The following is an 18,466-nucleotide window of genomic DNA, read 5'->3' on the forward strand; positions in this document are numbered from 1 at the left end:
TATATCACTTTTTAAATGAAATCGAACTCTCATAATGCATTAAGATAATTCTTTTTATATGAAATTTTAGTTACTTCAAACAAAGTTTCAATAAATCCTAATTTAAGCACGAGAAACTCAAAATATCTCTACATAAAATCCTACTCGTAAAACTAAAGCTACTACTACAATCTTTGAAAGAGACAATCCGATCTTTCAAATGATCATTAGAGATAAGATAAAAAAAGATCGTGTTTTGATAAGTACGATAACTTTTTATAAAAGAAAATTTAAATAGTTAAACTTTTATTTATAAATTTTTTAACCTAACTAATTAATAAAAGATTCAAAATTTAATCTATTTTTTTTAAACAAAATTAATTTTGTATTTATAATTATGGTATTAACTAATTTAGATTCGTGTTGAAAACTTTCACTTTTAACAAAGTAAATTGGAAAAAAAATCATAAAATATTCAAAAGACAAAAGTCATTAATACACAAAGTTTGAAAAATGGGTTAAATTGTCGACTACTTGTGAACCTGGGACTGAAATATGGATAAACATGAAAGTGGCGAAAGATAACTATGTCCACATATATCAAAGCTCCACCTTCAAGTGGCATTTGTCCATTTTCACTCTTTTTTTAATCTAAAATCTATAAACTTCTAGAAGAACAAAAAAATTTGATTTTTTTTTTTCTCATTATTGTGAAGGTGTATCTATCGATTCAAATCTCATTGTTAGTTAAGGATGAAAAATTAGTTAGAAAGAGATGAGTTAATTACATTCTGAATTTTATTTCTTTAAAAATAAAAGCTTTCATATGTTAAATATAGAATTAACTTTTCTATTTTACCACTTATACAAATATCCATCTAACATTTTTTACCTGTGTTTAAAATTTTAAATGCAAATTCTAAAAATGGACAGATATTTTTTTTCTGAATGGATAAATTGTGTATAGATTATAGCCTTTAATTATAGAGAAACCTTCAATCATAAATGTAAGATTTATAAAAAATAAAAAAATCTTATATGAAATATACTATTTTCATCTAATCGTATATGAAATATACGTTTTTAATTAAAAATAAATAAATATATATATATATATGTAATTTACGATCTTTTGCAGGGAATTCGTATACATTGATTATGCTTTTAAGATTTATTTATTTATTATATATAAATAAAGAAAAATAAGTTGTTATAAAATATTTTTTATTACATAATTTAAAATGGCTGAATATTTTTTTATAAAAAATTTTATTATTATATATAATTAAATGTATAAATGAATAGGTTTTTAGAAAATATTTTTTTATTATATATATAATTAAAAAATTAAATATAATTTTTTGATTTTAATATATTAAAATTATTTTAAATTCTTAATAAAATTAATGATATAATAATTTAATAATATAAATAAATTATTTTAAGAATAATAATCAAACTAAATCTAATTCATGATAAAATATTAAATTGATAAAGTCCTAAATTCAAAACAATAAAAATAAATAAAAAACTTTAATTGAAAAAGTTAGAATGATAACGTTGGTTCTAGTGAATGGTAGTCCAACTAAGGAGTTTTTTTCCTATGAAGGGTCTTCATCAAGGTGATCCGCTAGCTCGGTTTCTCTTTCTTATTGTGGCAAAAAGGTTGGTCGGGATGTCAAGAATGGCTGATGAAAAGAATTTGATTGACTATTTGGAGGTTGGCAGGGATAAAGTGAAGGTAAATATGTTCCAGTACGCAGACGATACCTTGTTTTTTTGTGAAGCTAACACCAAAAGAATTTTCAATATTAAGGCGATTTTGCAATGTTTTGAGCTTGTCTCAAGGCTTAGGGTTAATTTTTTGAAAAGTAGAATTGGCGAAACGGGGCTGGATCAACTTTCGCTTCGACGTTTTGCAGCTAACCTTAATTGCGACGTGATGAGTTCTCCTTTTGTTTACTTGGGTTTGCCTGTTGGTGGGAGTCATAAGCGTGGTGACTTTTGGAATGGGGTGATAGAGAAGTTCAGGCTAGACTAAGCAGATGGAAAGGTAAGTGCTTGTCGTTGGCGAGGAGGATTTGTTTGATCAAGTTTGTTCTTTCTTTTATCCCGCTATTTTTTATGTCCTTATTCAAATTGCCTTCCGAGGTGGCAAATAAGTTGGTTAGGATCCAAAGGAATTTTCTATGGGGGTGGGGTTTTGAAGGAAGGAAGATCGTTTGGGCTTCTTGGGAAAAAGTTTGTAAGCCTCACGAATTTGGGGGGCTTGGTATTATTGATTTAAAGATTTTTAATCTGGCTTTGTTAGGTAAGTGGATCTAGAGGTTGGGTTCAAATAAGGGTGGTCTTTGGAAGGAGATTCTTGTTTCTAAATATGGTGGGTGGAGAAGTCTAAGAGAGGAAGGAAAAAGTCGTAGGAGTTCTCTTTGGTGGAAAGACTTGAAAGTGGTGTGGGATTCAGAGGGTTGGGGTAGAAGCTTTGAAGATGGGTTTAAGTGGAAAGTTGGCGATGGAAAGAATATTTCTTTTTGGGAGGACAGTTGGCTAGGTAGTGATGCACTGAAGAAAGTATTTCCGAGACTTTTTTTCTCTTTGTTTGGCCAAAGATGCAAAGGTGGCTGAGCTTGAGTCTTGGTCTGATGGTGTTTGGGTTTGGCATTTAACCTGAAGTAGACATTTTTTTGGCTGGGAGAAGCCTATGGTGGATCAGTTGTGTCAAGCTCTACTTGAGGTTAGGCTGGTTTTGGGAGAGGCAAATAGGTGAGTTTGGAAGGTTGGCGGTCTTCAAACGTTTTCAGTTAACTCTGCCTATTTTCTTGTTAGGAGAGATTGTGAGGTGGGTTTTTCTCCAGTTTTCAGTAAGTTATGACCTTCTGCTTTTTTTACTGCTTGGAGGGTGTTGGAGAATAAGATTGCTATTAGGGTCAATTTGGAAGAGCGTGGGGTGTTGGTGGAAAGTTCTTTGTGCTGTTTGTATGGGAAGGAGGAAGAGTCTCGTCGCCATTTGTTTTTTGTTTGCAGTTTTGCTTGGCGGGTTTGGTGTTTCTACTTTAAGGGGCTGGGAGTGTCGTTTGTGTCTCACATTGATCATTTGTCAAACTTTGCTCAGTTCAGGATGAGCCTGTATTCAAATTCGTTTAATGACGTGTGGAGTACAATTTAGGTTGGGGTTGTGAGAAAAATTTGGAATCACAAGAATTCTATCATTTTCAATAGGGGTGTGGCTAATGCGTCAGAAGTGTGTGCAATGGTGCAAGCAAATGTTTGGTCTTGAATTTCTGAAAAATCTCGTTCTGCCTCGTTTTCCTTCTCCAGTCGGTGCTTCGAACCTTTGTAATGTATGAGAATGAATTCTTGATATATTTTAGGTTTTTAGTACGTACAGTTAGTGTTTTGGTTTGTTTAGTTTGCTGGCTTTAGTTTAGAAGTTGTTTATTGTATATTTTGTATAAGGGTTGAACCACCTTGAAGTAATTCGCATTTATTTAATTGTTATTGCTGATAAAAATAAAAAAAATAAAAAATTTCAGATAAAAATAAAAAACTTCCTGAAATTGTGATCTTAGATACTTTTTCTGCTTTCAGTGAGGCAATGGTGTGTTCAAAACCAGCTCCTTACACTTGGCAACATTTATCTTCATTTCTTGATGTGAATTTTGGTCTATAAGTGGGGTTGTCCCATATTGTGTGCCATGAGCAAATAATTGTTGGGATGGAGACAAAGCTGGCACTAGCTGGTTGGAGCAAAAGGGTGCGACAGAGCACAACCAATACCAACAGAAGAAAAAGAATGTTAGGAAACATTATGAAATTCTAGCCCTTATCTTCTGTTCTGTCCCTTTGTTTTTCATATTTGTTACTGTAGAGTATTGGGTCTGCCAGAGGTCAAGGGAGGAATGATCCTATGTTTATTGGTATTTAAGACGTTTTATTCTATTAAAACAAATTAGAGAAATTTTAAATTATAATAGAATAGTAAAGGGAAGCATTTACCTAAGAACAAGGTTGGAAATAAAGCTAAATTAAAAAATAACAAATATAAATATGTATGAAAGAAGACACAGAAAAACAGATAACACATTAGATTAAGATTAAGAAGATACTTGTTTTTCTAAATCTCAGACCCTACTGACTTGTCTGTAACAGTTATGTATCTCAAAACTCTCTTATTGTGTGTTTTTCGTACTAGTATAGTGTACTAAATGTATTTAGTTTCACCTCATCTCACCACGTCACTTTGATTAGATAATGAATTTATTAAATATATTAGACTGATACGATCTTTTAGTTAATGAAACGAAATTTAACAATAAACAAAAATATATGATCTTATATGTATGATGTGGGGTTTCACAAGAACCACCAATTAAATCAACAGAAAATATAAATTATTTCCTAAATTTCATTTTAAAACTTAGAGATTTAAATCTTCTTTGTATGCATTAATTTTAACTACCTTTCCTTATGTAACAAATCATAAAGGACGTTCAATGTAGTAATTGAAGAATAAAATTTCAATATAAAAAAATTGAAAATATCAGTTGGCTAGGCATATATATCGATATTTCGTTTCATGCTATATTCGCTGCAACTTATTCAAAGCATTCAACTGGAATCATGTGTTTGCACCGCTTTATGATTGTGTCGTGTATGGTGAGATGCTTACCACATGTGCCAAACGAAAACATGTCATTTTCAAATATTTTTTAGGTTTGTTAGAGGTGAACGAGGTTAGTGGTGAAATGGTGTTTTACACTTAAAGGTTATAGTATTTGGTGGTTTAGTTAAGAATTGTATTGATGGACTGTGGTTGTTCATGCTGGTTCATTGGTGGTTGGTGGTGGTTTTTGGTGGCTTATATATGGTGGTGGTCTTTGGTAAGGAGGTAAGCTAGTGTGTTTGTTTTTTATTTTCGAATTTTAGAATTTGTAGAAGAATAAAATATTAAAAAAATAAAATATAACTTTAACCTAATTTAATTTAACCTACTTTCACTTTCTCTCCCTTTCTCCTTCACTCCTAGCGCCGCACACCTCCAACCATCTCCCACCTCCTTCAACTTTTCTCCTTCTCTCAAATTCTAATCCTCTCAAATTTCTTCATCTCTCAAAAGCTTTCATTTCTTCTAAAGCTCTCCTTTTTCACTGCCATCTTCATTTTCAACATTTATAGGTTAGTAATTTCATTGGTTTAATTCTGAAGTGAAATGTAGCAGAAGGCACAATATAGTCCAGTAACCATTTGCACAAATAGGTATCAGATTACATAATCCGGTTGATTTTAAGTCAGGTTATGGATTATGTAATTTGGTGGGTTTCTAGTTAGGTTCTGGATTATGTAATCCAGTAGGTGTTAGGTTTTCAATCAATTTCGTGTTAGTTTATCCAATTAAGTTCCGCATTGTGTGATCCGGAAGTTATAATTTTTATTATACATTATGACGATATTTTTACTGAGGGGCTTTTTTGATATTTTAAAAGTCTATGGAGGTGCCCGAAAAAATCATGGAGGTGCAGGAAGAAGCTGTCTTTGTAGAAGTTTTGGATTGTAAAATTCAGAATACAAAACGACTTTGAATTGTAAAATTAAGAAATCAACTTTGTATTTTGAATTCTATAATTCAAAAGTGTAAAATTTATAAAACAAAATGATTTTGAATTGTAGAATTGAGAAATCAACTTTTTATATCGAATTATATAATTTGAAAGTCATTTATGAATTCAAAAAAGACTTCTAAATTGTAGAATTTGAAACACAAAGTTGACTTTCAAATTTTATAATTCGAAAGTCATTTTCTGGATTCATAATGACTTATGAATAGTAGAGTTTAGAATATCTAAACTGGAACGAAGTATATAATAGAGGATGTAGGGATTTAGGCTTAATAAATTTAACTTTTAATCAAAAGTAAGAAGGTACTAGAAGAAGATGTGAAGATGTAGGACTGGTTGTTTTTTGCTGCACCTCCATAGCTTCTTATGTCAATTCTATACTTCTTAAAATACTAAAATTACCCTTTATTCTATTGATGTTTTTTTTTCAGAATAAGTGATAAAAAAAATTCAGATTTTAAAATTCGAAATATATTTTAAATTAAAAATATAATCAAAAATGAGTTTCTTAAAAAAAAAATACATTCTATATTATGCAATCCACAAGGTATTTTTGGATTACAAAATTCATAAGATATTTTTGAGAATATCTTAAATTTTGTAATCCAAAATATAATATTTTAAAGAAAAAAATCAGTTTCTAGAATTCAGGCAATTCAGGAGGTGTGAATAGAAAAAAATTAATATCCAAATTATAAAATTTGAAATATATTTTTTTAAGAATAAAATGGTCCTTTTATCTAACCCTTTGTTGCAAGCCCAACAATTAAGAATGAAACGTTTGTTACAATTTGCAAATCCCAAGTTTACAAAAAAAGATTATGACAAGAATCTTGTTCATTTTAGGAATCAACACGAGCCTTTCTAATGTCTCAAACTGGCGAGCCAGAACCTAGTACCACTTCAACCAAGTTCAACCATTACCATCAAGAAAACAATTCCATTGAGATTGTTCCGTAAGCATGTTATACTTACTTTCAATATATAATAGCCATAGAAAACACCTTTGGTCTTGTTGACACAATAAAAAGTTTTTTTTATAAGTAATATTGAGTGAACTTTAAATTTAACTCAATCTTATTTAATAATTTAGTAAAATTTGTAATCTATTTATAAATTATGATATATTCTAATATTTAATATTTAATAGTATTTACATCTTTATGTTATGCTGTACCATTTTCTGCAAATGAAACGGATGAGAAACAACTTTGTACTGTGTTGGGTTTTACACTGATTTTAAGCAAACAGTTAATGAGTTGAGTACTTGTAGCTTGCGTGAATTGCACACATCTTAGAGTTTGGGAAACATGATAATGTGAGGAAGGAAGAACATGTGCAGATTAAAGAGAGCACGGGATTTATGAAGTTTTGAGGTAGGACCAATATGGCTCTTTTTCAGCAGAAATATTCCACACAAGATTTTAATTTGGAGCAAGGTTGACGTGAAAAATTCTTTGATTGCAAAAAAACATAGGAAAAACAAGGAAAGCATTAATGGGGCAAAGGTGGAACCAAAAATAAAGAAGTGGGCAATAGTTGAGTTGAATATAAGATATAATAGATAATGCATATGATGTGGAGGTCCTTATCGTGGGACACTGTACATGGCGAGCAAGGTGAGGACTCCGCATCATGCATCTTTTACAAAAGCAAAATCTAAAACCCCACATGCCTTCATGCTTCATCTTCGATCATACTTCACGGCTAATACACTACCTTTCTTAATATATATATATATTATATATAACATTGGAGGAAAAAAAATAAATAACTAAAATTAAATTTAGACAACTCATGAGGACAAAATAATAATAAGAGAATGAGAAGCGAGTAAACAAACTCTAATCAAGACTAAACCTTTAATTGGATTAATTTATTTTTTTTAATGATTCACTAATTTATTTTTTAAATTAATTATGAGTATGAGAAAAAATCTGTACATATATCTTTTCTAATTGTTTTAAATTACAAAATTATTTTTAATATATTATATAATTTGAGCTAAATTTGTTTTATTTGAAAAATCCTCTTTTACTTTCTATTTTCTCCTTTTCAATTGTCTAACTTAATATTCACTAAATTCATTTACATTTTCAATATACTTTTTCTTTTAATCACAACCATCTCAATTGTACTTTTTTTTTCATTTTATGATTTCTTCAAAAGGTATATCGCATATCGAAAAATACAAACTTCAATTGTATTATCTTAAATCATTTTCAGATCTTATATTTTATTACTTTTACTCTTTTTTAAAATATTTTTATATATTTATTGTTTATTTTCATCATTGAGAATATCTAATACTTAATTTTGAATGTTTAATTGTGTTAAATTTATGTAATTTTTTTTAATATTTGATATTAAAGAATATATATATATATATATATTTATTTATTTTATATTAAATCATTGATAATATTATGTGTACTTGGTTGAAAGAATAGTATATGAACATTTGGTGATGTAAATCCATAAAGGATGTATGGTCTAAAGCTCTCAAGTTCATCTCATACAACCCTAACCCTAAGCTTTGTGAAAAAACTCAGTCAGCAACAAATGAGAGGTCTCATTGTTTAAGGAAGAAAAGATGCCTCCATTTGTAATTCAAATATGTGAAGAAGATCTCTTTAAAAATAACAACATTTTAGATCTTTATATTTCTTCAACTTTATCTATCAACAAAATACTTTAGCAAATTGGAGTGGAAACAAAGCGAATTAGTCAAGATAGAACCATGTTATGTCAAACATGATAAGAAGGATAAAAAATTTCAGCTTTGAAACAATCTTATTAAAGAACTCCACTTTGTTCTTTGCGCTAAGAGTGATAATCATGAATGTGCTATAAGAATGATAGTTATTGACTTCAAGAAAGAGAGAGACAAAAACAATAACAATATTTTTCTTAGGTAAAAATATAAGAAACTGTAAAAAGAATAGATTTGAGATGGTTTTTCGTACATGATGACATTAGAAACAAGAACCACCAAGAAAGGAAGAAAAAGATGAAGAGAAAAAAAAAAAGAGTATGATAGAGTTCCGATACCATATTAGAATGGTACGTTCCTTTAATAATGATTATGACAATACAGATAATGACTTATGTTTAATCATGTCAAGACGTAAAAAGAAGAAGAATGTGTGATTAAAAAAGGAAAAAAAAAATTATATTACAAAATATATATTTAATACTAAATTAAAAAAAATACAAGCTATATTACACATGGAAATGTTTATACATATAATAATAATAATATATAAATATATAATATATACGGAAAAACATGAGATAAAATTATTTAAATTTATTTTTTAAAGTTGAATTTAATTTAATTAGTAAAAAGATTACATGGAAAGTAATTAAAGAGACCTACATATAGAAAGAAGTGTGATATGCTTAACTTCCATAGTAGTCACTTTTTATTGTTAAATAGAAGACCCCATGTATTGACTTTTAAAGTGTTTGTCTATTTATGAAATTTATCTTTTGTAACCAAAAGTCCAAAATCAGATAATTTATCTTCCGATGAAAAGCTACTTTTATAATCAGTATTGATCTTTACCAATAGCTAATACTAAATTATTTGTCGTTTTTGATAGTTTATGATTTCCAATTGATGATATTTTGTTTCATTATTTATTTTTGAAGCACAAGTGTTCGTTGAAATGATGACGATGATGTTTCTTCTTCCTTAAAATATACTCCAACTCTTAGAATGTCTTGCTTGGTAGCATTAGCCAGGTCCTTTCGGGGTTAAAAATTTATCTTCATTTGTCCCATAACCCCTCTGCACCATTCAAAAATACAATCATATCAGAGCAACCAAAAGGTGTGGAAAATCAATTCAAATCAAAGCCTCAACATATTTAATCGTTTAAATTTTCCACAATGCTTTAGGGTTTTAGCCATAATACAAAACAACTACATCAGACATAAACATGACGACAGTGAAATAAACATTAGATTAAGATTAACCTGAAAATTGATGATGCGTGATGACGATGATGCCAATCTTTATTAGGTATTATGAATGAGGTGGGGTTTGTTATATTTCAAGGTTGGAATATGTTTCACACACTTCTTGTTGGAGAACAACTGGGAACTGTGGAATTTTTTGAGACTTCTCTGCCTTTTAAGAAAAAGCACTTTTCTTTAGTTAATACTACTTTATTTAATTAAATATCAAACCGACCAGTAATCACGGTACAAAACAAAATACATAAATAATTAATTTGGCCCGACCAACCCTATACCAAATGCCCATTTATCATATCCATTTTCAAAATAATTAACTCGGACACATAAAAAGAAGTTTAATAACAACAATATATTAGTGTAGCTCTTAGATAATTATTATAAAAATTAGTAAAGTTGTTGTACATAATATTTTATAGTCACCAAATTTCTAAAAAAATGCAAAGCAAGAGAAGCAAAAGTAATAAAGCAATAATGGATTTGAAAGTAAAATAAAAATAAAAATGGTGATGATGTTACGTTGACACAAGTGACAGCTCGTGTGTAGGACAACATATTGTGAGTGATGTGAGTTTAATAGTGGATAGTTTGATAAAACCAACAAACTCTCATTAACATTAACTTATATATTATGAGATGTCATTTTCAATTAGACACAAGTGAGGTTTGTGTGGGATAACATATTATAGGTAGTTCAATAACAGTCTAATAGTGGGTAGTATGATAAAATCAACAAACTCTCACTAAAATTCATTTATATATTATGAAATGTTCTAATATAATGTGAAATCTACAAACTGTATTTAATATATTATGAAATGTTGTGAAATCTACAAACCGATATATTGCAATCTTATGATAACTTTTTTTAACAGATGAAACTTGATAGAAAATAACGTTTTCAAGGATTAAAATAAGGATAATTTCCTTCAAGAAAAACTCTTGATGAAAACGAAAAGAAAACCGTGAAATAGATTGAATACATTTTTGATCGAACAAAGATGATAAAAATGCGCACTTTGACAGAAAAATTGTGATTATTAGGGAGAAAGAGTAATCCTTTGGAGTTTGAAGATCTGGTAGTGTATGATTAACCTACATGTTAGTTGTTGACTAACGTAGAACGAATATGATCCAAAACGTTGAGATATCAATTCCTTCTTTCACCAACTTCAGGAGATAGTTTAGTACTATCACCATTCAATTCAAGCCCCACCCCCTCATCAATTACCACACCGCGTTGTTACTAATCATTCTAATTAACTAACTGATTAATTAATTTGATGAATCAGAAAAAGAAAAATAAGAAGAGTTGTCTTTACAGCATAAATGGCCACTTTGAGCACAGTTTATTTTAAACCTAGAAATATAATACCTTTACTTTTTTTTATACATTATTTTTCTCTGTCTGTGATGTTTCATCTTTTATTTCTCTCTTCAAGACATAATGAAAAAAGGGTCATCTTTAACAGCCTATGGGTATGTTGCAATCTTAATCAAATTAATTGAATTGTTGGCACTTGCTTGTTGGCTAAACTCTCTTTCAATCCAAGTTTTGATTCTGCTGTGCCTTCAGTCTATTGTCGTTGTAACCATAACAATTTTGCTCACTTTTAGTTTTCTCTGTCTCTCATTCCAACCAGCAGCTAGTTGGTTATTATTTCCACAGGTTGTTGCCAAATCTTGGATTTAGACTTCTCTTTCTTCACTGTTTGCTACCTTTCTTTCTATATTTGCTGCAAAACCAACCTTCTAGTAGCACACAATGCAGATTTTTAGAACCTTTTAAACTTTGTAGCAGTTTATATTCTTCCCCACTTCCCACCAAGTCTTGTTTCTCATGAGTTCTACTCTTTCTTTGAGAGTGCTCTTTGAATTTTGTTTGATAGAACTCAAGTGCTGAGTGGCTAGCAGAACAAGATGAAGCCTCGTACTTCATTATGGTTTCTTTCTTTGATTTACACGCTCTCTTTTGTGGCTTCTGACACTGTGCCCTCAAATGAAGGTATGTGTTTTGTTGGAGAATTTACTTTCTTTTTCAGATCTCAGTTATCCACTCACGTTATGCCATGTTTTTCTGCTTCCAAAACCTTGTTGACTGTTTAATTTCTTCTAAGGTAGTGCGTTGGGTGTAATTAAGTAGCAAAGATTGTTAGGTAGCTCTATTTCTTGTGTGAGCTTGCAAGTTTCGAGATTGTGTGATTGGTTTTGCTTTTCATGGACGTGGTCCTTTTTGTCTTGGCAAAGCTACCCAAGTTTTTATTAAGTGTTCGTAGCAACGAAATGAAGCGTTTGCATTGTTTCTTTCTTTTCTTGATAGTTTGGGCGCTTAGAAGCTTCAAAGAAGCTGTTTATGAAGACCTATATCAAGTTTTGTCCAATTGGGATACGGTAGAAGCAGATCCTTGTAACTGGTTTGGCGTCACTTGCACTATGGTGCGAGATCATGTCATCAAGCTGTAAGATATCACTGGTCTTTTCTTGCTGAGTGCTTATTTCTGTTGTTGTTGATGGGGTGTACTGTTGCTATCTGACTGACATGGCTGATGACGTGAACTGCTAAGGTAGCACATTCCTAGCACTAAAGATTGAGATTCTTCTTTGCAGAAACATATCGGGATCATCATTGAAGGGGTTTCTTGCACCAGAGTTGGGGCAACTCGCCTACTTGCAAGAACTGTATGTTCACCCTTTCTCCTAGCCGTACTTCATCCTGAAAAGTGAAAACCTTTGGCTTAGTCATGTTTTGATTATTACTTGGCTTGGTTCTGGAATATCATGGCCGCAGCTGATTTCTGGTTTCTTTTGTTTATACAGAATTTTGCACGGAAACAATCTCATCGGAACAATACCTAGAGAGTTGAGCGAGTTGAAATATCTCAGGGTGTTTGATGTAGGAATGAATCAGTTAACAGGACCAATTCCTCCAGAGTTTGGAAATCTAACTCGAGTTGTGAAAATGTAAAAGAAATTCAGTATAAACTTCCTGAATAGAAAAAATATTGACTCCCCTACTCACTCAAATTTGTTTGCATTCTTGTAGAAACTTGCAGTCCAACGGGTTGACTGGTAGGCTACCTCCTGAGCTTGGAAACTTGATATTCCTTCAAGAACTTCGGCTGGATAGGAATAGACTTCAAGGACCTATTCCTGCTGGCGATAGCTCAAATTTTGCTTCAAATATGCATGGGATGTGAGTGTAATTTTACAATTGAGTTGTTATGGTTTGGTCAGGGATTCATTATTCTTATTCACGTAGTTCTTTCCTAACCTGGTTGATAAAGCACTTCCTTTTAACGGTGTAGACTATAGGAGTGTAGGGTACCTTTATATAGTTGTACATAGCCATGATTGAACGAGATAGTATTTGGTCTTGTATGCAATTAAAGTGATGCAAATTACTGTTTCACGTTTAAATGTTACATCTTTCTTCACTCGTGTCGTGACTAATGCAGATGAGAAATTTTATCACTTTTTTTTTGTATATTATCATGGTTTAGATTTATCTTTGAAGTTTGTTATTGTGGAGGAGATATTATGGATACATGCAAAATGGAATAGGATTATCTATTATTGGCAATGAATGACTAGTGTCAAGTTTTCAACTTGTTCAGGAACCATTTAAAAGGATTTCATTAGGGAGACATAAACTTCCTTTTATGAATCAGCTTATATCTGTTGTGGCTTAAAAACATGCAGTGAGATTCAACATTAAGTGTAAAAGATCAAGTTCAAGCAGTCAAAATTTGAATTTTTTTAATCTGTCTCTAATAAATTTGTATGACTTCAGGTATGCGTCGAAGGAGAATGCAACTGGCTTCTGTCGTTCGTCTCAGTTGAAAGTAGCAGACTTCTCATATAATTTTTTAGTTGGTAGTATACCCAAATGCTTGGAGTATCTTCCGAGGTACTTTTTTGATACTCTGGTCATGTTGACATTCTACTCCTCAACTATATTATTTAGTAATCATATACTATGTCTGGCAGGTTAAGCTTTCAAGGGAATTGCATCCAGAGCCAGGATTTAAAGCAGCGACCTTCTATACAGTGCGGTATGTATTCACATTACCTTTCAAGAACTCAGGATTGAAGGCATCAATCAAATGTCTCATCATGGTCACCTCATAAAATTTGAATCATACGAAAGAAATGAAATGAGCCGAGTCTTGACTTTATTGTGAAGTGGCTTTGACGGATATTCCCTTGTATTCCTCTTTTGAAAACCCAAGCCGGTGTTGATAATAGATCTATGTACTTTTTATAGATAAGAATTTTTTCAAATTCAATACTCACTGCACAATACTTGCTCCTTTCAATTTATGTATCTAACAATGAACTATATTATTTCTTAGCTGGTGCTTCTCCTGCCAGTGCCAAGAGCCAGCCAGTTGTGAATCCAAGTCACCAACCCGCTGAATATGCGTCCAAGCATCACGGAGGGTCAAAACCTGTTTGGCTTTTGGCTCTAGAAATAGTAACTGGGACTATGGTGGGCTCTCTCTTTCTGGTTGCTGTTTTTGCTGCTTTTCAGAGATGTAACAAAAAATCATCTATCATTATTCCTTGGAAAAAATCTGGAAGCCAGAAAGATCATACGGCAGTATATATAGGTATGAAGATTCTTTTTTCTGTTGTCCCAACTTTCTATTAACATGTAATAGTTCCAGAGCTGTTTTCAACATAATTGGTTCTATTAAAGCGCAGACCCTGAGATGTTGAAGGATGTGAGAAGGTATAGCAGACAAGAGCTTGAAGTGGCCTGTGAAGACTTCAGCAACATTATTGGGTCCTCACCAGACAGTGTGGTTTACAAGGGAACAATGAAAGGTGGGCCTGAGATTGCTGTAATTTCCCTCTGCATCAAGGAGGAGCATTGGACAGGATATCTTGAGCTCTATTTTCAGAGAGAGGTAAATGGAAATCTTCCTATTGCAACAGCCTGCTAGAATTTGCAGACTAATAGTTGTCCCAATCTTTTAATATTTACTTATGTTATTAATGCCATTCAGGTGGCAGACTTGGCAAGGTTAAATCATGAGAATATAGGAAAACTACTTGGTTATTGTAGAGAGGACACTCCATTTACGAGGATGTTGGTTTTTGATTATGCTTCAAATGGGACACTTCATGATCACCTACATTGTTGTAAGTCAAGTTTCTCAGGTGGTGTACATGTAACATGTCTTAAGCGTTTCATTTCCTTCAACATGCAATTATGATTGCAGATGAAGAAGGATGTCAATTCTCTTGGACACGGCGTATGAAGATTGCCATAGGCATTGCACGCGGACTCAAGTATTTGCATACCGAAGTGGAGCCTCCATTTACTATCTCAGAGCTGAATTCTAGTGCTGTATACCTTACAGAAGAATTTTCCCCTAAGGTGCGGTCACTGGCTAGTTCAAATCTTCAACTTTACCGATTACAGTTGTTGTCATATCTTCTTGCAGTCAAGAATGAGCAGAAATAAATGAAGTAACGTGCACCTATGTTTATATAGTATAGTGTGTTGGAGACTCAAAAGCTTGCTTACTCATTGTCATGAACCTGAATTGCAGTTGGTTGATTTTGAAAGTTGGAAGACAATTCTTGAAAGATCAGAAAAGAATTCTGGTTCCATTGGCAGCCAAGGTGCTATCTGTGTCCTTCCAAACTCCCTTGAAGCACGCCATCTTGATACCGAAGGAAACATCTTTGCTTTTGGGGTACTTCTACTAGAGTTACTCAGCGGAAGACCTCCATACTGTAAGGACAAAGGATACTTGGTTGACTGGGTAAGGCTCTTTCTGAAATTTGATGTTTAAAAAGCCTCACACAAAGCTGGAAGAGTGTGTTTTGGCTAAGCATTTGTTACATGTATATTTGTGCTGCAGGCCAAGGACTACCTCGAAAGGCCAGATGAAATGTCGAGCGTGGTGGATCCTGAACTGAAGCATTTTAGACATGAAGACCTCAAAGTGATATGCGAGGTAATAACTCTCTGTATCAACCCTGATAAAACTGCTCATCCATCTATGCGAGAATTGTGTAGCATGCTGGAGAACAGAATTGACACATCAGTAAGCGTGGAGCTTAAGTCGTCATCTTTGGCTTGGGCTGAGCTTGCACTTTTATCTTAATATATAGTCAAAAACTAAATTAACAGATCTACACATACACTAGTAATACTTTTTTCTGACTACTTTCTTCCTTTTCTCTTACTCTTCAATTTCATTTCTATTGTAAATGATTGCTCATAAAGGTATGTGTTTTGGCTTTAAGCACGAGAAGGTCTCGTTGTATAGAACTAGTGGACTAGTAGTACAGGTCCAGAAATTGTTAAATAGAACAAGATTGTATTTGACAAGTGTTTCCTTTGTGTATTTTCCAGAGATTTTTATGAAGTATGTTATAACTTTGTAAGGGTCACGTTTTACAAAGCTCAAAGCAGTGTTGTAGTTATTATCTAAATCTTATTCTGTATTATTATCTGTTGGCCTTATTCGTCAAGATAGCTGGCCATTTTAGTTTAGATGAAGCGAAAAACATTTCATTTATCATGTAGTGCCATGCACTCTCCCGTTTGTTTATTTCTTGTAGTTGCATCCTTTAGAATTTGTTCAGCCTATCAAATATTGTAAATTAAAAAAAAAGCGGGTACAGCGCCCGTGATAGGCTTCTTTAGTGTCATAAGTAGGGTCCGATTATAAGCCTAAAAGGCTTGAAGCCTGGAGTTGAAGGTTGTGTGATGTTACAGGTAGAGTTTGATTCGTTTAAGGACGATTTTGATAGGATAGGGACCGATATGAGAGAAATGTTTGATTGATTGAATATTTAATAGAAAAAATTCATTAATGTCTCCTTCACCTTCCCATTCAAGATAGTTTTAATGCAAGGTTAAAATATTGTAAAGGTAAAATTAACATTTAACAGTGAATAGAGACTAAAGAGATACAAGAGGCATGGGGGATCAGTAGATCATAGAAGGGGAGATACGATGTTGAAAAAAAAAGAGAAGGAACAAAAACTTTACTATAAATCCCTGTGTTTCTCACTAAATTGAATGCTTTAACTAAAATCCATCATTCTTGGTCAAACAACTTCAAACAAGAGAAGTAAAAAGAAGAGGTATATAATAAATGCTTTTACATAAAATCATCTTCCAAGTGGAAAACACCCAAGTGGTTTGATTGGAAACATGTCAGACCAGCATCCTATATAGATGCTACTTAATCTTGATCCAGCCACCGACATTGTCTCTTGAAACTAGCCAAGATTAATGGAAAACCTGAAGAATGTTTGGAAGAAAGATGCATTATAATAGTACATGCCATTTTGGATTTGTCGTTATTAAATTCAGGCTAAAATAAACAATAACAATATGGCCCCCGATGTTGTCAAACAGTTAGGAAAAAAAAGTTAATTTTTAACTGTGAAGGAGAGTTGAGACAACAAAAGGGAGGACTTAGATGGCTCGTGCTTTTACAATGTCCAAGCTCATCTCACTTGGATCAGTTGCTTGCAGTTCAACTTGAATGCCGTCTAGTTCCCTCTTGAATCTATCCTTGGAACTTGCATACACCATCTTCATCCTCACCCTTGAAGTGTCTGGTGACCTGCACAAGGTATATCATCAACACACAAACAATATTAAACAGTTTGTTCAGCAACATGTATTTGTCTGAAGATGTTTGTATTACATCTAGAACTTAGAATAGAGATGTGAAGGTTAGAAAAGTTGTTTTGGTTTTATTGTGGCCAAGTGACTAATTATTAACCAAGTGAAGTGCACTTTATAAAGTATAGTACCATGCAACGAAGAAGATCTTGCTTTTCTGGCAATTCTCATCAGTTGTGAAATCAAAATCATAGACGGCATAGCGACACTCATCACCAGGCAAACTGGCCTGAAAATCGTCATAGGTTTCTGTCGATCCCCCTATTTTGTCCACCACAACTTCTTGCTGCTCAATTTTGAACGTAATGTATCGGTAGATCCGTTTTGCTTTAAGCTCCTGAAACTTCAACTTGCAGCTATCATTCACAGCCATTCCGGACGCTGCATTTGCCTGCTCCATAGTTTTTTGTCATAAAATGTCTTGATCATTCAAGAATTCTAGAAGTCTATATATTCTATGAATTGGTGATACTTATTGACATTCAAAGGTCCGATTTTTGAAAAAAGTGGAAGGAGGGTAAGAAGAACCCAATTGTTGTGAGCAGGATATATAGTTAGTGACAAAGCAGAAACAAGTATTATATAAGAACTAACAGGTTCAAAGATAAAGAAGAGAAATAGATAATAAAGTACCATTTTGCCAACAATGAGGTAGAAGCGCCCTTTGAAAAGTGTATGAAAAGAAAGGGGTTGGAGCAATGGAGAATGGAAATGGGAGCAACAGACTCAATGAAAATTATGGACAGAAATAACAAGATAAAGATCCTTGTTTTTGGGAGCCACGAGAGGTGGAACTTTGAGAAGACTAAGATTGCGGTTAAGGAATAGAAAGTGGCTGAGAAATTAATGGATGGGTCTGTTGCAATCTATTTTACTTCCTTCCATCATACCTCCTCAACTTTATATAATGCACCAACCTTAATTTTAATTAGGTCTTCCAAATTAGGAGAGGCCTTAATTAGACAAATCACATGTCCCAACTAACCCATATGTATCCAATTAAATTTGGGGATAAATACTTTTTAAGCACTTTTTTTTTCGTTTTAGATAAAATGTGTAATTAGTGAATTTTCTAAACTTAGTGATTAATTACACACTTCTCTTTTAAATAAATCCAAATTCTTTAGGGATATGAGAAAACTCTAATATGTTTTGGTGTATAAGATTCAAATCTAACATATTAAAATTGACTTTTTTTAAGATTTGAGTTATTTTTTAAAAGTTTGATTTCTAA

The 18,466-nt window shown here is 32.4% G+C and overlaps 2 protein-coding genes across 5 annotated transcripts; one reads left to right on the forward strand and one right to left on the reverse strand.

Moving 5' to 3' along the window:
• Positions 1–10,971: 10,971 nt before the first annotated feature.
• On the forward strand, positions 10,972–16,025 carry LOC137811410 (putative LRR receptor-like serine/threonine-protein kinase At1g63430). 3 transcript variants are annotated; one of them, XM_068613144.1, is made up of 14 exons: positions 10,972–11,054; positions 11,465–11,580; positions 11,896–12,034; positions 12,183–12,254; positions 12,393–12,536; positions 12,619–12,768; positions 13,366–13,482; positions 13,563–13,627; positions 13,928–14,185; positions 14,280–14,485; positions 14,585–14,720; positions 14,801–14,958; positions 15,134–15,349; positions 15,449–16,025. In XM_068613144.1, exons 2-14 carry the CDS (start codon positions 11,496–11,498, stop codon positions 15,692–15,694), a joined length of 1,992 nt encoding a protein of 663 aa, XP_068469245.1. In that variant the 5' UTR covers positions 10,972–11,054; positions 11,465–11,495; the 3' UTR covers positions 15,695–16,025. The 3 variants fall into 3 exon arrangements, with proteins under 3 accessions (XP_068469245.1, XP_068469246.1, XP_068469244.1); XM_068613145.2 differs by lacking the exon at positions 10,972–11,054 and having other exon boundaries at positions 11,070–11,580; positions 12,183–12,295; XM_068613143.2 differs by lacking the exon at positions 10,972–11,054 and having other exon boundaries at positions 11,074–11,580.
• Positions 16,026–16,557: 532 nt separating this feature from the next.
• LOC137811411 (actin-depolymerizing factor 7) lies at positions 16,558–18,108 on the reverse strand. Of its 2 annotated transcripts, XM_068613148.1 has the most exons (3): positions 17,866–18,108; positions 17,364–17,623; positions 16,558–17,170 (listed from the first exon to the last, which is right to left on the reverse strand). In XM_068613148.1, the coding sequence occupies exons 1-3, from the start codon at positions 17,866–17,868 to the stop codon at positions 17,020–17,022; spliced, it is 414 nt and encodes a 137-aa protein (XP_068469249.1). In that variant the 5' UTR covers positions 17,869–18,108; the 3' UTR covers positions 16,558–17,019. The 2 variants fall into 2 exon arrangements, with proteins under 2 accessions (XP_068469249.1, XP_068469247.1); XM_068613146.2 differs by lacking the exon at positions 17,866–18,108 and having other exon boundaries at positions 16,904–17,170; positions 17,364–17,632.
• Between the last annotated feature and the right edge of the window lie 358 nt (positions 18,109–18,466).

The sequence above is a fragment of the Phaseolus vulgaris genome, chromosome 2, assembly GCF_051622355.1.
Source record: "Phaseolus vulgaris cultivar YP4 chromosome 2, ASM5162235v1, whole genome shotgun sequence".
NCBI classification, from domain to species: domain Eukaryota; kingdom Viridiplantae; phylum Streptophyta; class Magnoliopsida; order Fabales; family Fabaceae; genus Phaseolus; species Phaseolus vulgaris.